General features: G+C 36.4%; 1 protein-coding gene across 1 annotated transcript; it reads left to right on the forward strand.

The window, feature by feature from the left end:
- Positions 1-58: 58 nt before the first annotated feature.
- LOC121417023 (vacuolar protein sorting-associated protein 26B-like) lies at positions 59-20,476 on the forward strand. The gene is made up of 9 exons (XM_041610576.1): positions 59-226; positions 7,604-7,747; positions 8,513-8,582; positions 10,708-10,864; positions 11,732-11,896; positions 15,765-15,871; positions 17,595-17,663; positions 19,113-19,255; positions 20,308-20,476. The coding sequence occupies exons 1-9, from the start codon at positions 224-226 to the stop codon at positions 20,428-20,430; spliced, it is 981 nt and encodes a 326-aa protein (XP_041466510.1). The 5' UTR covers positions 59-223; the 3' UTR covers positions 20,431-20,476.
- Positions 20,477-24,153: the final 3,677 nt, after the last annotated feature.

The following is a 24,153-nucleotide window of genomic DNA, read 5'->3' on the forward strand; positions in this document are numbered from 1 at the left end:
GTAAGTAAGCATTTCTCTCGATGGTTTGTATGAGATCTTGGGAGCGGATTGTGTGAAATACGATGTCACAGTTATTTATAGACGTGATAACAATCTCTCTATAGACTTCGCGTGACCAAAAAATATCCACCCATTTTTGCAAGACTGTTCGCGGAAAAACGAGGGTAAATACAATAAAATCACTACCAAACAACTGTGAGACGCACTTTCTGGTTATAGAACAATGGTAAGTATCACTGACAATTAAAATTTGGTTGTGAGAATTTTAGCTTGAGAAATGGATTTGATGTGAGCTGAGTGAATTGAATGAAGTGTTACGTTTGACTTGACTGCCGTTGCGCGTTGTGCAATTGCAGATGGAATTGAGTTTGTGAGACTGTGATGTCCGATTGAGATTGAGAAAGTTACTAAGAGTAGCCAGGCCAGGGTAGGAGGCTCTAAGTAACGTTAGAAAGTAAAAATCACTATCGTATGCTTTCCACGGAGCTAGGGATTCTATTGCATTCATCTATGCAGGGGTCTACATGTACATGTAGGCCTATTGCCAAAAAACATCAAACTTTCGCCCTCGAGATTGAGAATCGAGATTTCTACTTTCTTTCTAGACAGGAATAACCGTCGTTTCTGGGGATTTATTCAACAATTTCTGACATTTTACTGTAATCCCCATTCACCGACGGTAAGGTGTCAGTGTGGGCTCCCATTTGTTATAACACCAGCACCTTTGTCCGACCAGAGTCCAAAGTTTGAGGTTCTATAACACATCGAGGTTACAATATAAGGATATGTAATTTACAAATTCAAAATATTTAATTATTCAATTTTATAATACTTTAAACGATATAGATGAAAATTCTTGAAAATTATACTTTACCGATGTTTAGTTGGGTACGACACAGGAAAACAGGTCAAAATGGCAGCCAAACTATGAAATATTTACAAACGAACGGAGAGGGCGTCAACAATGTACGAATGTGATATCGATATTGCATTCCACCAGCACACCTACAGTACAAGGCAATATACGATACACTCGCGAAGACAAACGATAATAGAGAAATAATCGCGATATATCGAGACATTAACGATAATGACGTCATTCAAGATGGCAACTTGCAAGATAAACCGTCAGGTCAGGAGAAAATGGCTTAGATGACAGATTTCTCAATCATCCAGTGGATTTTTTTTCAATAAATCCGGTCCAGGGTATGCAATTACTTATATTATTTGTATTTCCCTGAATGTCATTAAATTTCGCTCAAAAAACAGTTTTAAATCGCGATCTATAAAATGCTAGTTCACTATACGTTGTCTGGAGCCACGGACCCCCAACCACTTCAGTCTATGTATGGTGAGTGGAGCCAACGAAGTTCAGCGGAACAACCAATATATAGAGACTGAAGCTTTTGGTCTACTTTCTTTCTAGAAAGATCATCTAGATCTAGGCCTAAAAATAATAGGATACAACTTTATTTCCAACATTTCTCAGTCTCTACGCTATCGAATTAATTTTTAAAAAAGAATTCTTTAAAAAAATGAGAAAAATATTACGAAAAGACGGAGACTTTGCCGAATGTTTACGTCGCTATCTTGTTCCTCATTGTTGATCGCCAACGTTACGGACACCGCGTTTGGAGCTTCGTACATGTAGGCTATAACGTTAGCGATCAACAATGACAAACAAGATGGCAGCGTAAACATTTGGGCAAGTCTCCCGTCTTTTCATAATATATTTCTCATTTTTTAAATGAATTCTTTTTTAAAAATGTAATCGATAGCGTAGAAATGTCAGAAATGAAGTTGTATCCCATTTACATAATTTAGGGCTAGATCTTTTAGAAGGATAGTAGAAATCTCGGGGGCGAAAGTTTGAGGTTTTTTGGCGGTAGGATGGGGGTCGGGTGTCCGGACACTTTATCCTTTTGAAGCCTTCTTTTTTTGTCTTTGGATTACACTAAAAATATGAATTCAATACTTGTAATCATCTCCCATTTTGTTGTCTATGATATTTCCTATCATTTTGTACTAAAAATTGATGAAACTTCCCTTGTAAATTTTTCCAAATGACTTTCTAAAATTGATCATCCGGACACACAACCTGTTTGGACACAAAACAACTGGGTATACGTGTAGATGAATGCAATAGAATCCCTGGCTCTGTGGAGAGTAAGCATACATTAGTAAACGATTTTTACTCTCTAGGAGCCTCAAGAATCAAAGTGTGATTAGCCAGGAGGCTCCTTGAGAGTAAAAATCATTTACTAACATTTGTGTACTCTCAACGGAGCCAGGGATTCCTTCCCGTTCATCTTGTACAAAAAACCTGAAACTTTCGCCCCCGAGATTTCTACATGTACTTTCCTTCTAAAAGATCTAGCCCTAAATCATGTAGAGATGGGAAACAACTTCATTTCCGACATTTCTACGATATTAATTCATTCAAGAAACAAGAAAAATGTTATGAAAACACAATGGAAAACTTGCCACCGTGTTTACGTCGCCATCTTGATTTCATTGTTTTTCACGCATATCGCGCGATTTGCGTGCCGTCGCCAAGCTCCACCATTACGAGCCCATTGGCCATCATCGGTCTGTTTACGGAGGGGATGTCCAGGAGCTAGACGAAGTCTCAGCGGAGCATATCCCTGATTGAAATGACCTATTTGTCAGGGATAGATATGCTCCGCTTAGACTTCGTTTGACTCTGCAGTATCCCTTCCATCAATAGACCTATGACGGCCATTCGGCTTGTTATGGTGGAGGTTCAACTGATGCTTAACTACAGCGTCTATGGAGAAAAGGGTGCCACACTCTCCATGATTACTGCTTAATTCCTCCTTTTGATGGGTAAAGAGGGGCAATAGACACTTACATGTACTTAGATGACAAGTCCACCCCAACAAAAACAAGCATATGACTGAAATTTCATCAAAATCGGATGTAAAATAAGAAAGTTATGACATTTTTAGGTTTCTCTTAAATACTTCATAAAACAGTTAAAATGCACAACTCAGCAATATAAAAATGAGAGAGTCGATGATGTCCATCACTCACTATTTGTTTTGTTTTTTATTGTTTGAATAATATAATATTTCAATTTTTACAGATTTGGCAATAAGGACCAAATTAACCTAACATTAAACTTAAGATAATGGTAATCCCACATGTTCAGGGAAAAATAAAACTTTGTTTCACTTGACAAGGTGAAAAAAATTAGAATATTTCATAATTCATATAATGAAATACAAAAGAAATAGTTGGTGACATCATCAGTGTGCCAATTTGCATACTGACCTAGATGTGCATAAAACTTTTTTGTGAAATTAAAGCGAAACTTTAAAATGTCATAACTTTCATATTTTACATTCGATTTTGATGAAATTTTCAGTGCTTTGCTTGTTGGATTTTTCTCCTTTTTTCAAATCAACTCTTTGTTGTGGTGGACTTGTCCTTTAAGCATCTTCTTCCAGTCTGGTACAGTCCACCACTGACGTATTATCGTATCTTGTGCTTGTCAAGTGTTGAGTGTACAGTGCAAGTAAAAAATTTCTACAATGGACTCTATGTGCAGCTAAAAACCAGACTGAAGCTTTTAAAAACGAAGCTTTAAAAACACTGCACCTTCAGCTTGAAAGGTCCAGCCTCCACCATTACAACCCCAATGGCAGACATCCATCTGTGTAGGAGGACAAAAAAATCAGAAAGTGTTAAAAAAAATCAGCTTACCATCTTTCTGAAATATATGCTGGGAAATACAGAATTTTTATGACAAACATTCATGTTCAGCCAGGTTATTTTTCGATCATTTGCCGTCATGTTTGTAATACAGCTGAGTGTTTGAATGCACCAGTCATTCGAGAATGTGATTGGCTGGCGCGTTTGCCAGGAGGGTCCGCTAGCGCACCCTTTTCTCCATAGACACTGTTAATAGGGTGCTACATAACTTTTTAGAAGCACTTGCCAAGTCTGGCAAGTAAAGTTTTAAACAGTTGGAATATATTTGTCCAAAAATCTATTTCACTTGCCCGAAGAAACATTGAAAAAAAGTTTTACCTCTCCAAAAGAGAGTTTTGCGGTTTTATAAACCATTGACCCTTTTCTCTCTTTTGACATGAACTAATCTACTTTATGGAGGCGATGTCATCTTAGAACAGTTGGCCAAGCTGTTTACACTCTGTTTAGTAAAAACACAAACACCAGACAGCTGGAACAATGCAATCATAATCCTCATCCACAAGAAAGGAGACAAAGGATATTAAAAACTATAGGCCAATTAGCTTACTTTCAAACACCTACAAATTATTTACAAAAGTTCTAACAAACAGAATCACTGGAACTCTAGATTTTAATCAACCGAGGGAACAAGCCGGATTCAGAAGTGGTTTCTCTACTACAGACCATCTCCACACACTAAACCAATTATTAGAGAAGACTTGCGAATACAGACAACCCTTGTGTGTGGCATTTGTAGACTTTGCACAAGCTTTTGATAGTGTAGAATTTCAGGCAGTAATAACAGCCTTACAGGTACAAGGTGTGCACCATAGCTACATTAAACTAATTCAGGAAATGTATAGCCAAGCAACTGCAACCATTCAACTGCACAAAGACAGTGATGAATTCCCCATTAACAGAGGAGTGCGACAGGGAGATACTATTTCACCCAAACTGTTCAACGCTGCACTGGAGGAAATAATACGTAAAATAGACTGGGAAAGTACAGGGCTAAACATTGATGGCGAGTGTCTCCATCACCTAAGGTTTGCCGATGATATCATTCTAATCACTGATGATGGCCTCAAGCTAGAAAATATGCTTAACGATCTCAACACTGAAAGTAACAAAGTAGGGCTGAAGATCAAAATGAAAAAGACAAAAGTAATGTTCAACAAATTTGCTACAGAGCAAAGAATCATAATGGATAATTCTGAAATCGAGAGAGTAGATCATTATATCTACCTTGGGCAACATGTCAGAATGGATCATGAACAACTGGAAGAAGTTAAAAGGAGGACAAGAGCTGGATGGATCGCTTTTGGGAATTTCAATGACTTTATGAAGAGCAATATGCCAATTTGCCTTAAAAGAAAAGTCTTTAATCAATGTGTTATACCGGCAATGACCTATGGTTCCGAAACCTGGTCTGTAACAAAGAAAATGGAACAGAAATTAAAAACCACTCAACACAGTATGGAACGTATAATGCTAGGGATATCAAAACGTGATAGGAAAACCATACAATGGATTAGGAACCAGACTAAAGTAATAGACATAATCAAAGCAATTAAATCAATGAAATGGAGATGGGCTGGCCACCTTGCAAGATCACATGATAATAGGTGGACCAAACGCATCACAGAATGGAGACCATGGCTACATGTAGGATCACGAAATCGGGGTAGACAGAAATTGAGATGGAGTGACGAGCTCACAAAATTCATTGGTATAAATTGGATTATGTCAGCACAAGACAAGCACCTTTGGCACCAACTTGAGGAGGCCTTCGCCCTGCAGTGGGCTGAACATGGCTGATATGATGATGATGATGAATCTACTTTGTTGTTGCATTTCTTTTTCCAAAGTGATTTTATCTTGCCTGCCATGACCATAATTAGGGTCAATATTATATCGGCCCTAATTTTGGTCATTCTGCTGTGATAATTTTACTTGCCCCGGGCAATAGGGCAATTGCTTATGTAGCACCTTGTGTTAGTTAAAGGTCAAGTCCACCTCAGAAAAATGTTGATTTGAATCAATAGAGAATAATCAGACAAGCACAATGCTGAAGATTTCATCAAAATCGGATGTAAAATATGAAAGTTATGACATTTCAAAGTTTCGCTTATTTTCAACAAAATAGTTATATTAACGAGCCAGTTACATCCAAATGAGAGAGTTGATGATATCACTCACTCACAATTTCTTTTGTTTTTTATTGTTTGAATTGTACAATATTTCAATTTTTACGAATTTGACGATTGGGACCTCCTTGCCTGAAGCACAAAATGTTAAAATAATGGAATTCCACGTGTTCAGGGAGGAATGAAACTTCATTTCACATGACAATGACGAGAAAATCAAAATATTTCATACATGTATTTCAAACAATAAAAAACAAAAGAAATAGTGAGTGAATGACATCATCGACTCTCTCATTTGGATGTAGCTGGCTCGTTCATATAACTGTTTTTGTGAAATGAAGCGAAACTTTGAAATGTCATAACTTTCTTATTTTACATCCGATTTTGATAAAACTTTTAGTGTTATGCTTATTGAGTTTTTCTCTTCTTATTCAAATCAAGATTTTGTTGGGGTGGACTTGTCCTTTAAGCGTTGGTCCAACCTCCACCATCACAAGCTCAATGGCAGACATCCATCTGTGTAGGAGGACAAAAGGAAATCAGAGTGTTAAAAAAAACCTTGGCTATGTCAGTCTAATGGGGTGTTGCAAGAAACTTGCAATCAATTGCAAGTCTATTTTCGGTACCTAAATCAATCGTATGTCATGCAGTTAATCGCAAATTTATGATTGATAGCTAATTTGCTCTTTGAAACAAGCAGTGTAATCTGATTTGCTACATCTAACATTGATCTATCAGTTGTAAAATTGCAACATAATATTTGCAATTGATCGCAAATATTTTCTTGCAACACCCCCTAAGAGCTAAGCTAAGCCCATGGGGCTAATGTACGTAAGGTGCACTAGAATTAGAAATAAAGATTTTTTTTTCCACACAAGCTTACAGTAGGGCGATATTGCCAATTTCAATGAGTGCTTTTAAATAGTCAACGCTATCTTTTTCCTCTTAAAATAGCTTACTAATTCCCTCCCGTAAACTGAACTTGAACTACGTATGACAAGAGTTGAGAAATATTTTTGTTGTCAATTGAACTTCAACAAAATTTTATCAATAAAGATAAAGACAAATGATAGTATAAATTACTGTCCCAAATTAAATAATGCCATGTAATATGAGATATTATATATTTAATAATTTTGAGCTAATTTATTATAATATGATTAATGACGTACTTGTGGAACTTCTACTGGTAGTGGTTTATACTGAAACAATTTCATTTCCTTCTGTTTCATTCTCGCTTATTTAACTGTTGGCATATACATCATTCTTACATTTAGTAATTCTTCTGAAAAGTGTGGAATTGGTTTATTCAGGAATAATCATGCCATTTAAAAAACATGTAAAATTCGGACGGGTAAGTTAAAAGCAAAGCACTTTTTACTTACACATAGGGGTCTCTATACATATAGCTGATTAAGAGCGGATATTATCAATTTCAGGAAAAAAATCTGATTATTGCATTTTACCCCTTAATCGGCCAAATGAATTGGGAGCGAATTTTCTATAATTCTTTTCAGTCAAGGTAATTGTAGTACATGTATACTGCCGGACTATTCGGCTTTTCGTTAGAGTTCGGATTGTTTTATTTGTGTTTTTTCTTATAGTGTAGAGCTTTTTGAACTTTTATAATTCTTTCAGTCAAACTATGTATTCAAATTCTGCTACATGTATTTCTGGTATACTGCCTGACTTTTCACTAAAGTTTGGATTATTTTGTTTGTATTTTTCTGTGTAATGTGTAGAGCTTTTTTGGGCTTGGCCAAGGGGCCGACATTGACATCGCGCTCGACGATGCCGCGACGAGAAAGCAAGCTGAGATCAAGACAGATGATGGCAGGAAAGAGAAACTCTATCTCTTCTATGACGGAGAGAGCTTAACAGGAAGGGTAAGATAGTTGCTTTTATGGAATCGAATTTAATCTGATTTTGTTCCTTTAATTGGCAACGGCCATTAATTTTCTAGATTCATTTGCATAATTTATGAAAATTAGATCATAGGGAAATGAAATTTAGACTTGAAAATGACAGGGAACTCAATGATGATAAAAGAACACTTTTTAACAAAATAGTTGTCAATTTGCATATTTATTGTTTATAGAATACATAGAAAATAAAAAAGTTGAAGAATCGCATTTGCTCTTACTTACTTGGGTGTTGAGACGTTAAGCAATATGCTTTATGTGACTCGTGTTGATTTTCTTATCTTTGGTAAGGTTTGCCCTTCAGCTGCATGCTATAGAGATGTTCACATAGAATTGAGTTTTGTTCGAGCCTTTATCTGAAAAAGTTTTAGTATTTTCAAATAGTTGATAGTCTTACATTGTACATGTTGCTTACTGACATTGTGTTTATTAGAAATATGTAAACATGAATACAAGGGGCTGTGGGAAAGGGGAGGCCATGTACAGAAACATATAAATTACCATCTGATTCTATGTTTTGCATTGTCGGCCTACCTACTCTCAAAACTGATCTGAGGCCCCTGAATACTCCAGGTATACGTACGATTGTAAATATTTACATCATGATTGCGTAAATCAAAAGGATAATAGTAAATTGAATTGAATTTTAATTGAACCATTTCATTCCCTTGATATGACCTTTCAATTTAAATAAATGAACTATTCTTTATAATTTCTTTCATTTTGAAGGTCAATGTCACTCTTAAAGGCAAGAAACTTGAACATCAAGGCATCCGAATTGAGTTTGTTGGTCAAATAGGTAAGAAGACAAGAACATATAACATGTTAAACAGTCCTTCACGTTTGTAATTTCACTCTACTTATTGCCATGAAAATCTACATCAAATCAAATCAGAGTCGGAAAGAGGTGAATAATCTTCATTCACTCCTAAACTTTTTTTTAGGAGCTCGGTAGGAGCGCCAGCGCAATCGCGCTCCTCAAAAATGAAGGTCTGGTTAAATGAATAAGACACCTTGTCAAAAGTAAGAGTAGCTTCTTTCCTGCAAGCACCTTTCCATTACAAGTTATCACAGTCACCATAGATAAAGCATGGACCTATGAAGGGATGGACATTCATCGCTTTAATAGTCAAGTCACTAACAGGTTACTGTTATCGTCATCTGAATAACATTCTCTTCATCCTTGTCTACTTTGGTCCTATGATTGTTACCGTGAGAAGGGCCTGAAGCAGTTCATGATTGGAACTTTATATTTCAGAGATTGTATGCGAAGTTGATAACAAATCACTTTAATCATGGAAAATTGATGCTGCTCCACATATGGAGCATGTTGATTGAAAGGAACATGCCGAAACAAGGTGTCAGCCAACAAAACTAAGACCGGGAAACTGTTCCGTCTTTAAGTGATCAGATACGTCTTGGTAGTCATGGTAATTGCTATTGTCACAACACATGTATGTTATTAAGGAGGAGCCGTGGTGTAGTGGTTCTGACTCTCGCCTTGTAAACAGAGGGTCGTGTGTTCGAATCCCACCGCGGTCTGGCGTCCTTTAGCAAGGCGTTAATCCACACTTTGCCACTCTCGACCCAGGTGCTAAATGGGTACCCGGTAGGATGTGAAAGTCATTGTAGCTTGTCCAGTATTGTGTGCGCCTCACAGGCGACTGACTGGAATACTCCCCAGGGAGTGGAGGATGTGCACACATTGTGTGCGGGAATGACTGATTGAATCCGATGACCGGGGTAATAATATATCTGTAAAGCGCTTAGAAACGTCGTTCCGATGGATTAAGCGCTATATAAAAGCGGATTATTGTTATTATTATTAAGATGCACATAGCCAGGTGACGGTGACTATCAATGGATCGAAGAAATGCTCATGTTCATCGTCTATCTCTCCATAGGTCCATGGATAAAACAATAGCGATTTGCAGCAAGAAAGCTTAATAAGCATGGAATCCCAGCCAGATATAGTGACAATAAACCTTTGTTCTATGATGGGGTGGCCATAGTTTGCACACATTTTAAAAATTGCTATGAAGTTGATTTTCAATAAAAACGTTCTTACAGTTATCACAAAATTATATCAAAATCATAAATACCAAATGGAAGGAAAGATCCCAAAGTCAAATTCGCTTGACAGAATTACAAAGTAAGTCAAGGGTTTCGCTGGTATCGCGATCTCAAAATTCCATGGCGATCGACTAGTGCGCACTCGGCTGAAAAAGTGTCATAAAAAAGTGTGACCTTAATTTGCGCACGATCACTTTGCAAAGCTTTAGAAAAGAAATCAAGCCGACAAAGGTAAGATATTGTATCAGATGGAGGCTAAAATGCCATAAATCTGGTTGGTATCACATTTTACTTATTTGGAGACCTCTGCTTGCAAACTGGTGATTTCTTGATGCTTGTCGAGAAGATTGGATTTTCCCCGGAGTGGACACAAAAGGTTACAAAATTTGCCAATGTATTGCCAATATTTTCACAAATTGAGACCTTACCTTCAAGAAAATTACTATACTGAATAATTTTGAGTCGCTCATTCTGTTGGTGATAAAATTTTCAAGATATCTATTAGATAAAGAGATATTCAACCATGAGCAAAATTAGGTAACCCGCGAATTAAGGTCACACCACTATATGTATATAGACTTTCTCATGAGGTCAGTGTTTAGTGCAAATGCATTCATCTTAAAAGTATAAACAAGATTGTGTGTTAGAACGTTCACTTCTTTGTTGCTGTCACTTTCTTTAACTTTCAATTTTTTTCTCACAATATTTTGAGTTTTGTCGAGCTGTATTATGACAGCGGTAACAATCGTTAATTCACATCTCTTGTCAAATGTACCTATTGGTATTTACTACTTTTAGGTTTGTAACTTTCTTATTTGTTTTCGCTGTTCAAAATCATTTTATTTTTGTAGAGCTGTATTACGACAGAGGTAACCATCATGAATTCACATCGCTTGTCAAAGAGCTTGCTAGGCCAGGAGAGCTCACGCAATCAACCAGTTATCCCTTTGAATTCCTCAATGTAGAAAAACCATACGAGTCATACACAGGTGCTAATGTCAGGTTAAGGTAAGTCCACCATTGTGTTCTACTTCTGTCTGTTTTCACTTCACCAGTGTGCAATATAATTTAAAGTATCATTTCATTTTCTATTTTACATTCATATAAATTATACACTTTGTTTGATCAGGTTTTAGCTGTGGCACACATTTCTCTCAATAGGCCATTTCTTGGATTAAAAAAAATACACGAAATGTAGTTACACTGTATGCTCATAAATCCAATGACGTGTATACTGATGTTTTAATGGTGAAGAAACAGGTTATTCAGAGAGTTTTTAATGATTATAAATTAGGTATTAAATGAGCTAATAAAGTTAACCTCAGTAACCTCTGCTAGAAGATATTGGCATCACAGTTGTTTTCCATAGTATAACTACAATGTTAGATCAGGATTTTAATTAGACCTGAGTTTAGGATATGGGCCAATGGAGCTTTATTTTCTTTGGATTGTTAATATTTGACCGTTAACATTGTGTAGAGGCATTCTAAGAGTGACAATCATAAAATTGGTTGGAAATTGTTTAAAATATTATCCACTTCCCTCATATCACTTAACCAGCTATTGTCTAAACATGTTTAAAAATGATGACACTGTAAAACTCCTTAACACTTTTGTGTAGATCTGAAAACTTACCTGCAGATTCTGCCTACTAAACCTTTCTAATTGTTTTAGGATTAAACTTTGAAACTTGACCTGTGACCTTTGACCTTTTGCAGATACTTTCTACGAGTAACTACCACCAAGAGATTTACACAGTGCATGAGATGGATCTGTGCCCTATCATAAACCAAATCCTTAATAAGATTCTCATGATTTAACTTTCAAACTAATATGCTTTTGCACTTTTTACTTGCGACCTTTGACCCTTTGCAGATACTTTCTACGAGTAACTATCACCAAGAGATTGACAGACACGGTGCGTGAGATGGATCTCGTCGTTCACACCCTGTCACACTACCCCGAGGTCAACTCATCCATCAAGATGGAAGTTGGTATTGAAGACTGCCTCCATATAGAATTTGAATACAACAAATCAAAGTGAGTTCTTGGGGGTCACTAGGGACTCGTCAATTTGCATGTTCACCAGTTGACTACTGTAGTGTTTTGTTATAGTATGCTATTTGTTGTGTGGCCTTGAGTTTGAAAGTCAAGAGTTCCCGAAGGTGAAGGCCTACTCATGCAGCTGAAGAAGAGAAATCTCTAAATACAGCCATTGGAAAAGGCGACCAGGGGCCCGTTGCATAAAACTTTTTACCTGAGAAAACTCAGGTTGTTTTTACCGCAGTTTTTGCCCTGTGTTAAAGTCAATGGCAGAAATCAGACTAACCTTGGTTTTCAGTTTTTACCAGAGTTTTCTCAGGTAAAAAGTTTTATGCATCAAGCTGCAGGGGTCCCATAACACAAAGGTTGGCAATTAATCGCTAATTTGAAAGAGCAATTCTGATTGGTTCCTAGCCAGTCTACTGACCAAAGTGCGCATGGAACGATGATCGTGATAGGCCAATTTATTTTGCTTAGTCCAAATGACTGTTGAAGGGAGAAGTAGACGGAAAGGCCAAGCCAGGTTTGAGGAAGACAGGATGGATAGAATATATCATACAAATAATGCATGCAGCTGAGTGCGTTAGTGGAAATGCAGAGCACGCAAGGTTTCTTTAGATAGGTGCCACACTGTGCACGAGCAAGTGCATTATTTGTTTTCTAAAATAGCAACGCAGAAACAAATTCTTAAAAAGTTACAGTACAGCTTGTTGGACTTCTCCCAGGATACCGCACAGGGGTGGTATTCTGAAAACGTTCTTATCTTTGTTCTTATCTTTTATCTTATCTCACTGAGATAAGAAGACGCTAAAATCATTGCAAATCGGTATTCTGAAAATCTTCTTAACGCGTTCTTATCTTTGTAAGGACTGCCCCCTTCTTATCTCCAACACGCCCATTTTTAAGATTTTACCAATCAAAATGCGCTTTATATTGGCAGTTTAACCAATAGAAGCGTTCCTTATGTGAAGAGAATATCATGGGCGCTGCGCGTTCACCGTTTCTGGCGCATTGCGCGAAATAGGCATTTTATACGCACTGACTGATTTTATTATTTCTAGACGTCCACGTGCAAAAAAAAGTAAGAAAAGTAAATAAAGCAGGTACGAATAAAGAACAAAATATGAAGAAAGAAAGTAAGTAGGTATGAAAGAAAGAAGACAGAAAAGAGTCAGAATGAAGCAGAAAAAAAAGATGAAAGGGACAAAGCAGAAAATAAATGAAAAAATAAGGAGTAAACGAAAGAAAGCAAGCAAAAAGAATTCAAAAATAAAAAAGAAAGAAAATAGAATGAATAAAAGAATGAAAAGGAAGAAAGAAAATAGAACAATTATCCATGATAAAGTGAAGGAACAAAAATGAAGAAAAAAAAAGAAATTAACTAAAAGGAATACACACAAAAATAGAAAAAGGTCAAACTAATATAAGATAAAATAAATTAACAAGGAACCGAAAAAGAAAAAAAAGGCTAAAAAAAAACGACTGAAAGAAAGTTAGAAAGAAATAAAACGAAAGAGAAAAAAGGGAATAAAAATGTAAAAAGTGAAGGAAGAGAGAAAAAAAAAAGAAAATTAAACAAAGAAATAAGGATGAAAGAAAAAAAATGAAAGGAAATTTGACGCAAATATAAAGACTACAAAAAGATAAAGAAAGAAAGGTAAATTCATAGAAAAAAGAAATAAGGAAAGAAAGAAAGAATAAAAGAAAGAAGGAAAGAAAGAAAGAAAGAAAGAAAGAGAAAACGAAAGGGAAAATAAAAAGTTGGGAAAAAAAAACGAAAAAAAAATCAATGGAAAGAATAAAGAAAAAGTTAATAGAAGAAATACAGAGAGAAGAAAGAAAGTAAAGAAAAAGAGTAACTAAAGAACGAACGAAAAAAGGATGAGCAAAATAAAGAAAAAAAAGAAAGAAAGTAAAAAAAGACACAAAAGTGTCAGAAAGCAGAAATAAAAAAAATAAGAAAATTTAAGAATTATTAAAGGGAAGGAAGAAAAAGGGGGAAAATGAAATGAATGATTAAAAAAGGAAAAGCATGTATAAAAACGAAAGAATGGAAGAAAAATAAAGATTACAAACAAGTGAAGGAAGAAAGAAAGAAAAAAGAAAAGGAAAAGAAACGGGGGGAAAGCAGAAAAAAGACTCAGTAAAGAAAAAAAAGGGATAAAACGAAAAGGGAAAATAAAAAGGAAGAAAGATGAAGTATAAATGAAACAAAGCAAAAGAAAAAAAGAAATTAAAAGATTCAAACAGAACAAAAGTAAAGACATAAATTAAGAATGAAACAGATAGGAAGAAAGACAGACAGATAGAAAGGAAGAAAGACAAACAGATAGAAAGGAAGAAAGACAGAAAGACAGGCAGATAGAAAGGGAGAAAGACAGATAGAAAGGAAGAAAGACAGACAGATAGAAAGGAAGAAAGACAGACAGATAGAAAGGAAGAAAGAAAGACAGACAGATAGAAAGGAAGAAAGACAGACAGATATAAAGGACAAAAGACAGACAGATAGAAAGGAAGAAAGACAGACAGATAGAAAGGAATAAAAAATGGAAAAGAAAGAAGGGATAGAAAAAAGAGACGGGCAAAATAAAGGGTGAATGAAACAAATGGTGGGAGGAATACTTGTGGGTACTTGTTACTACTAGAGGCCATCGATTTTGAGCAAGAAAAAACGCGGACATTGTGAGATGTGATAACCCTCTAGCTATCTTAAATATTATCTTAAATATCGTGAAAGATAAGAAAGAAAAAAGATAAGAACGTTTTCAGAATACCACTTATCTACATTCTGTTCTTATCTTTTAGCCCGCTTTGGTATTATATGCGCGAGTTGTAAATTTACGCGCTCAGCATTGGGGGTGGAGAGCAAGATAAGAACAAAGATAAGAACAAAAGATAAGAAAAAGATAAGAACGTTTTCAGAATACCAATTTAAAAAAGTGACGTAGATAAGAACAAAATTAAGATAAGAACGTTTTCAGAATACCGCCCCTGGTTTCCTTGAGCATGCAATGTCAATTTTCGTTGCGAACCTTTTGCACTGCTGTGCAGTGCACGAAAAAAGTTGGATGTCATGTGATGCATATTGACCAATCGCAATGCTTGAAATAATACACCTATTTTATAACAAGAACTGGACAGTGAGTGGAATTGCCATGGCAAAAAAAAAACATGCATGGGAATGATAATGGTTCTTTGAGGACTATGGCAATGTAGGAGTATTAGTAGCTACTCAACACTTCCTGTCCAGTATCCTTGTGATATACTTGATTAAGGAGAAATACATGCTGTCTCTTCAAGTTGATATGTCAGGCAGTGTTTTTTCCAGTGTCTTGTCTTGCCTCACTCTTCAGACTTTGTATGTTGCAAACACAAAATAGAATATTGTGGCGTTCACAGTTATATGGCATTCAACTAGTGAACACGCAAATGAAAAAGTCCCTTTTCTTAATTAGGAAGTTCATTCTGAAGAAAAAATGATTAAAAAAATATTTTGGAAGGTTTGAGGAAAACACATCAAAGATTATAAAATTTATAAGAAGTTTAATTTTTTTATGTGTGGCATCATATGCGAGCAGCTTTGCATACATCAACTATCATGAATTAAAACTAAGTCAATAAAAATCCCATTTAAAAAAAATGAGAGAAAACAAAATCTTTTATTGTACTTCAGTATATCAACAGCCAATAATGTTGCTTTTTGTGATAGTGCCATCTTGTGGTATGGAACCAAGACACGGCTACACTTTTCAAAATATATATGGCAGCATCCAGACAGAAAACAAAGGCATTACAAGCTAATCAATATAAATGATTGTCAATTCAATTTTGCTATTTTCTTTCTCATCTGTTTCTTCATTTACAGATACCATCTCAAAGATGTTATCGTTGGTAAAATCTATTTCCTTCTAGTAAGGATTAAGATCAAACACATGGAACTAGCTATCATCAAAAGAGAAACAACTGGATCAGGTAAATTGATATTTCCTGTGAAAACTCAGAGGTATTCCCATAACTATGTTTTAATTAAAACTAGTAATATACAAAAAGCGAATAGGCATGAATGCGATGGTGCGAAATCTTGCACCATTGCACAAATAAGAATATTCGCTATTTGTGTTGTACAACGCCTCGGAATGTAGCGAAAATAGGAAAAAACAAGAGTTTTTCTCTCCAGTAATCTATGAAAAGGGAGCAAAAATATTGAAAGCGAAAAGCAAAATCCCACAAGCCGGGCTGCCCACAAGCGCACATGATCTTAGACAGCATTGCGCATTTAGCCAGCGGGTTGTACGCGCATTGTCACCTTATTCAATGAAATCGCATTGTGACTTCACCTAAAGCTGTACAATGGTACATTTTGGATGGTACGTCTTGTGTGCAACGTTACGAATGTGTGACATTCAGCCTCCCATTTGATCGCGTACAAGCTAAGTAGGCGTTGTACAATAATTATAATAATAGCTGGATTTATATAGTGCTATTTGCCTGAGGATACAAAGCGCTGCTATAATTACCCTGGCTTTAGCTCGAGCTACAATCACCGGTGCTCAATGCATTCAAGGAATTAATCCTGCAGGTCATCCATTCACCTCACCTGGGTTGAGTGCAGCACAATGTGTATAAATTTCTTGCTGAATGAAAACATGCCATAGCTAGGATTTGAACCCACGACACTCTGTTTGAAAAGAGAGAGTCAGAACCACTAGATCTATAGGTTAACTTAGTCCATACATTTGTGGAAGGCTATTCGTTGGTATCTCAGATTTACTTAAATCCTGCAGCAAAAAAAGGATTATGAAATCAGTGGGGCGTTCCATGAAAGGACTTGTCGGACGTTTTATCCGACAGTTACCAAAGTAACAGTGCCTCTCAGCCAATCAGAATCAAGGAAAGATGTCAGAGCTATGTCAGAGGAAACTGATGGTATGATAGATTGCGCTGCTCTCATCCAAGTTGAGGTAACTCGGTACCTGAAAGGAATTCATTCCTTCAAATTCTTTTGTGGTGCAATAGGATGATAATATTCAAGACCTTTTGGAAATGCGTCGTTGTAATGATAATGCACCATAGATCTATCACTAATCTTTCATGAGATGCACTGTCATGTATTACCCTTACTGCGGCAGCCCGCACACGTTCGTGTCGAGGTCCCCGGGGCATGTATTACCCCAGCTTTCGCTTGAATTGCTGTTTTCAGTGCCTAGTGCATTCGAGGAATGAATCCTGTCAAGGAATGAATCCTGTTGGGTACCCATTCAACTCACCTGGGTCGAGTGCAGCACAATGTGGGTAAATTTATTGCTGAAGGAAAATATGCCATAGCTGGGAATGGAACCCATGACCTTCTCATTTAAAGAAAAGTCAGACCAACTAAACCAGGCTCCCACATAGAGAAGGAGAGGTTTAATTATACATGAAATGCCCAGAACAAGAACTATTTATTAATATTATTATTCGTTATTATGGAATAAAATGTTTTGCTGAATTATTTGTTACATTACATCTGTAAAGTGTCATGAATATTCAAGATGGAGGATAAACACTACCCTATAATATTATGACATGTAGAAATGCAACATGAACATTTATTTGAGCATCACTTGCATGACTTCCCAAACAAATTCATCCGAGGTTTCAATCAGAATCAGAGACAGATATACAATTTTGATATTTTCTTTTGTTTATCTTTCAGGTCCCAACACATTCAATGAAAATGAAACCATAGCAAAATATGAAATCATGGACGGTGCTCCAGTCAGAGGTATGTGTCTGCTTTGCATTGATATGTAATAGTATAAAATAATGCACATCATTTAGGGCATTAGTAATAATTATGCCCATGAGGTACCTTTGGAACAGTTCTAACACGCCTGAGACTTAGTCAAGGGTGTATAGAGTAACGAAGTGTGACGTCACTGTCATGACAACGAACCGGCTGGTTCTAAACAAAGTCGCAGCTGACGATCGTCTATATACATGTTTCTTTGCAAAAATTACCATCATTCTGAGGTTGCAAATGATGAAATTCTGATAGTAGCCATTTTCTCCTATCAGAAACACGCTCCGGGTGGGTGTTCCATAAAGCTGTTCGTACGATACAAATGCCTTTATGCATGACGTGTGATCCTTTCTTGTGCTATGTGATATCCCTATATAATTGATTTATGACCTAAGAAGATGTTCCAGTCTTGCGTGAAACACCCGCTTGGTTCATTTGTTTAGAACCTGGCTGCCATGACACCATGGCAACTGACGTCATCGCTTTGGTACTCTGGAGGCTGTGGTCTTACAAATGTGGGTCATTTTTCTAAGGCACCAGCAAAATGATGTGTATTATATGTTTTATTCTACAAAGGATGCACAGATGTGACTATGGCAAGTTCCCCCAAGTCTGCGCGGTCCCCCTTGTCTGCACACAAGCGTATCTGCCCGATTCTAGTAAAAGAAGATACTCAACGAACACAGACATTACACATGCAATATGTAGACATGTATTCATTTAAAAAACCGACTCAAAATGGTGGAAAAAATAATTAATTTTGGGCATATCATGTGACGGTCTCAAAATGCAGCCTTTCTCATCAAAATCCCCGAACTGTGTGCAAATGAATGGGTGCGCAGACATGGGGTACCATTTTTTTTCAATCTGATGACTGCCTGAGATTTTTTCGAAGAAAATACTATATTTCTTTCAAATATTTGGTACACTTACTCATGATAATATAAGGAACATCATTATCTGAAAGACTTTGTGAAATAAGAAGAAATTCATGTGAAATCTTAACTCAAGTTGTTAAGTGCGCAGACTTGGATACCACCATCATACATTGGTAGGTTTTGTTAGCATAAGGAAACTATGGAACTGTTAAACCCACAAGGTGCAACCGTGAGGGTCTAGGCTAGATTCCAATGTTACTGCATGCTCACTTGTCCTACCAATGTGCAAACAATCCTGTGTATCCTTTGTTCTATAGAACGATGGAATTTTTTTTACAACCATGCGTAAATAATTCCCGATGCATCTGGAAAATTTGCCATGCATAAGCAATTACCGATGCATGGCTGACCATGCATCGGTAATTACTTATGCCTGGTTACCATGGTTCCACACATGTAGATGATAGTGATATGGATCCTTCTTATTTGATAAACCATTCTCATCTCACAACTATGACTGGTCAATGGAACTGAAATATCTTTTTGACCTCAGGTGAATCAATACCCATCAGGCTGTTCCTGTCGGGGTACGAGCTGACGCCAACGATGAGAGACGTCAACAAGAAGTTCTCTGTTCGCTATTACCTTAACCTTGTACTTGTTGATGAGGAGGAGAGACGGTACTTCAAACAGCAGGTCAGAAAAAATAATGTGGTCATCTAAACTTCCCTTCTCTCCCTGTCTGTATCTCTGTCTGTCTGTCTCTCTGTTTTTCCCCCTGTCCGTCTGTCTTTGTGTCTGTATTTTTCTGTCCGTCAGTCTATCTTTCTCTCTCTCTTTCTGTGACTCTTCCTTTTGTTCTTCTGTAATGCTTGTCTTCTTCCATCTTTTATAGAAAATAAAAAATGTGAGAAAATATCACCATCACGAGCAGGAATTGAACCTAAATATACTCCTTGCTGTTTTAGTTAAACTGCTCAGATGCAGGAAATAATAATATGAGTTATATAGTGCCTATTCCATTTTTATTAAATGCTCAAGGCACTTACATGTAGAAGAGAGCAAAGCATAAAAGTCAAGAGAAGTAAGAGAAGTACAAGGAAGGGTAAATGACAAATGAGGAAAAATATTGGTCTTCAAACCTAGTACCTGCTGGTGAACAAATGTAAATTAAACTTAAGAAAAAAAAATCTATGAATGATTTAGAGATAGACAGACAGACAGGCTGTAGAAAGATAGCTTGTGATAAGAGTATGCTTCAAATAACTTGGTATGAATAGTAGGATTGAAAATAATCACAGATTAATTGTTATGTAGTCATTGTTTATATATTACAAAGTATATTTAGTAGACTCAAGATTGGTCATTCTTAAATAATAAGTTTCTATCTATCTAGACTAGAAGGGGCTAGACTTGACTAGCATTCATGCTATTTTCTGGTTCCTATTATTCTTGCTTTTTTATGTATTCATAACTGATTGTCTGTAAACTTGTAAATTGGTATTATCATTGCATTGGATAATAAATAAATTCATTCATAAATAATTTGAGAAAATTACACTACCTCGAACCAGGATTTGAACCCTAGATCTTGGCCACTTGGCTCCATCTCGTTCTTTGTTGGTTTCAGTTTTTTTTTAGTGATTATAATGCTATCTAGGTACAAATTTAATCTTGGCTTGAATAATGTTAGCAATGTTTACAATTTTTACTCTGCCCCCCCCCCTCGGGCTTTTTTTTGTTCACAGGAAGTGACCCTGTGGCGAAAAGCGGACAAGGTCAAGAAGCCCCTCCAAATGCAGAAACAACAGATGCAACACTTTGTCTCGCCGTCGCAAAACAGCAAACCAGAAGCCAACTCAGACGAGTAGCATAGTGCCCTCTACTGTCGTTGTCTAGCCAGGCAATTATTTGTATCGAAAGAATCGTGTACCATGATGCGCTTTTAACAGATTTTATATTTGCAATGGTGAGGTGGATGAGCCTAACAAGTGTACAAAATAATCAGAGTAACTAGAGTTATTTTCATGTTTTCGTTTTTTGTTTGTTCAGAATCCCGCGTGAGGTACGAGGACCGTCGTGGAATCATATATTGTTTTTATTTCTTCACGACGAGCCATAATCAAGATTGAAATATCAAGCCGAGATGAATATCTTTTATGAAATTTGTACATAAAGAGTGCATTTATTTGACCAGACATTTGAGCAATATGATTGTATGAAAGCATTCATGGGGGCTTTGGTACTGTTCTGGGCGGGTATCCCATTCATTGCTTTATCAGGCAAATTAGTATCTCACTTTGATTTTGGGCTTTGATAAGATATTTGGCCGATTTTGGAATTAATTTCAATAAATTTGCCAAGTATTTCACCTTATACTTATACCTGGGTTGCATTTGATCTACAACGGTCGTACGGCAAGTCGAAAACAGCCGTTTTAACACTTTTTGTACCAGCTACTTATACATGTAGGGGATCTGAATTAAGATGAATGAATCGGCTGTCTTCGACTTGCCATACGTCCGCCGTAGAGCAAATGTGACCGGGGTATTATTGACATCTCTCGAGGAGAGCAGGTCAAGGGAGCATTCCATGACACATCTAATGTTATTCATGACTAATTTGCTCTCAGCCAGTCAGATGCAAAGATTTCAGTAGCTTGTAACAAATAGCTTGGACTACAGTGAAAGCTGGCCTTAGATGAGGCAGCAAGATTAGCTGGTTCCCATTGTTAAACCTTTTTTTTTCCATTAGTAGTATATGGCCAGCAAATTCTGATCATTTCTCAGCGAAAACCGAAGAAATGCTTTTTTCGCCTGGACAGCAATTTTCGCTGGCTCCATTAATGTAACCCTAAAACTGTTAACTTTAGATCAGGTCTTTTCAACATTATGGAGTTGGCAAATTCTAATCATTTCTAAGTGATAGGTGATGAATATCTGTCACTAGGATATCAGTTTTAGCTGGCTCCATTAACGTTACTCTAAAATGTTATCTCTTGTTCAGTTCTTTTCACCTGTATGGGATCAGCAAATTAATGTTATCTTCCCATGAATGCTAAAGAGATGCTTTCGCCTGGACAGCAATTTTCGCTGGCTCCATTAATGTAACCCCAACACTGTTACCTCTAGTTTAGTTCTTTTCACCAGCTTGGGGTCGGCAAATTAAAATCTTTTCCTAATGAAGCTAAAGAAAAGGGTTCCGTTTCATGAAAACTTTTTATAATAATTAATTTTCCATCAGCCAATGAGATTGAAGGATTTCAGTAGCTTCAAACTGTTATGGCAAATTTGTTATCATAACAAGTTTTATGAAACTGGACCCCTGTTGTCTTCAATGGGGACTGAATTACAAACCTAAGGAGACCCAGTACACAGTAACCTCTTGCCGTAGAGTCATGTACATTTATAGCCTAGTCTTGATACCTATACCCTTTCGTAAATCTATGGGAAATTTATTTACATTTTGATTGAAAAGATGATGAATACTATTTGATCTTCATCATTGAAAAGGATGCTTGGAAAAGTTCTCTATATTCTTTTCTGTTTCTTAGTAAATAATGTATGAAAATAGCAGAAAATTATTTATGACTGTAATAATAATAGTTACATGTAAAGCGCTTAGAAAAACAAACAATAAAGCGCGATATAAATGTTACTGTTATTATTATTTCTGATATTATTATTACTGATATTATTATGATAGTGGACTTACAGTTTTAGACTACATTATGAAAGACATAACATTCTTTAGGCTTTCAATTTAAAGCAGGGGAAAAAATTACAAGGGGGTGGGGGATTTAGTCCCTGAAATCCCCCCCCCCACGAGCCTTGGAAATCCACATTCATCGCTATTTTAAAGCTGTGTAAAGCAGCCTGATTTCAAGACTAAAAACAGGGGTAGAGGGAATGACCTTTCATCGGGGGAAAACATGGTTTCTTGAAAGAAATATTTTGAAATATATTTCTTAGTTCGACTATTGCCACATGTGGGGTACTATTAGCATTAGTTTGTATTTCTGTTCATCTATGTGAATGAAAATAATATTTTTTGATATATTTGTCTAATTTCTCCACATCAAATGTGTGTTTTCGGTCCGTGTTAGATAGACCTATGTGAATAATGTGTTTCGAGTTGAAATATATCTTTGTGATAGTAAATGTATTATAGCTCTTGGGTCTAACTGCAGAGAGAAATGTTATTAGAAGGATTCGGGCAATATGTTTGACATGATTTTATTTGATTTCATTTTCATTGAACTTATATCCATCTGCTCAGTAACAACAACAAAATATGAAGATAAAGGATTTATATAGATAAGCAAAGTACCATACAAATAAAGTGACTACATATAATTAATAAAATCATAGATTATGAAATACTTTACATGTATGGGGCTTCAAAGCAAGGCTTGTCAGTAAAGTTTTAGTCCACACATAGTCTTGCATCTTGGTCCCGTCTTACAAAGAGTTACGATTGATTTGATCTATCTCAATTGGAAATCCAGTAAAAGTTAACCTTTTGCTATTAAAACAACACAAAAGAAAATTAGAAGAATTACCTAGAAATTTTCGGCTGCTAACTGCTGCCTTCTTCAGCGATAACCGAAGTGACCCGATTCGACATAGTGACATAGCGATCAATAATCGGGTCGTAGACACTTGGAAGCTTGTATCGCCCTCCATCCCTGTTTAGAGAAGGTTTGACTTCTTGGATGTAAATCGCTTCTTTCACACCTCTTTCAACGTACCGCCGCTCCCTCTCTAGCAATTGTACCTTGCTGATGTCCACGTGATGTCCAGGTTATTCGATGTGAATGTGCTGCGATTCTTCAGAAGAAGTGGAGCTAGGGCGTTGGCGTTCAAGGAATCTGGTCCTAAGGGAAGGTTCTGTTTCTCCAATCTAAACTTTCATGAATTTCATGATCTTTCATGAACTTTCATGATCGTATATATGGAAATCCATCAATGTCATAATTTGTCCTACAGGGAAATTTGTCCTTTGTAAACAAAGAGAAGCACAGTGAATTGTCAAAACAATAATGAACACCTAAACTTGCATTATCAAGATAACATTTTTGAACAAACATGCATTTTAGATGTTGATATTGCTGGCTCTCCATAGTTGTGGTTGATTGGATCAATAGCAACGCTTTGTGAGACAGGGCCCTGATATCTGAAACATGGGCCTGTCTGCAACATTTACTGTACATTGTATTGTACATGTTTCCAAATGTTACAAATTATATGACGCTGTTCTAAATGCTATTTATTTTCAATGCCTTTGGTATTCTGCATTACGTAGGCAAAAAGAGCATAACTGTATATCAATCAGTTCATTGATTTGCTGATATATTTATGATTAACCAAATGTGTTGTTCTTGTTGGTCAAATTGTAGCATCCATGTATACCTTCCATGCTATGTTAGGCAAGGCATCATTTTATATTGACTGAATTCAGTTAATCTTTAGGTAACTTGACATTCACTCTTTATATAACAAATGCTCCTCTGCTTATTCGTCTGAAAACATATAAAGTGAGGGTTTATAGTTCAAAATGCTCTTAGGATTAGGATTTAGGTAAGAAGGTTGGGT

Source organism: Lytechinus variegatus, chromosome 6 (genome assembly GCF_018143015.1).
Source record: "Lytechinus variegatus isolate NC3 chromosome 6, Lvar_3.0, whole genome shotgun sequence".
Classification (NCBI taxonomy): domain Eukaryota; kingdom Metazoa; phylum Echinodermata; class Echinoidea; order Temnopleuroida; family Toxopneustidae; genus Lytechinus; species Lytechinus variegatus.

Bases quoted from the DNA above. Each gene is read 5' to 3' on its own strand.
- LOC121417023 (XM_041610576.1), top strand. The intron at 10,865-11,731 runs GTAAGTCCACCA...GACCCTTTGCAG, and splicing joins GGTGCTAATGTCAGGTTAAG to ATACTTTCTACGAGTAACTA. The intron at 11,897-15,764 runs GTGAGTTCTTGG...CTTCATTTACAG, and splicing joins TTTGAATACAACAAATCAAA to ATACCATCTCAAAGATGTTA.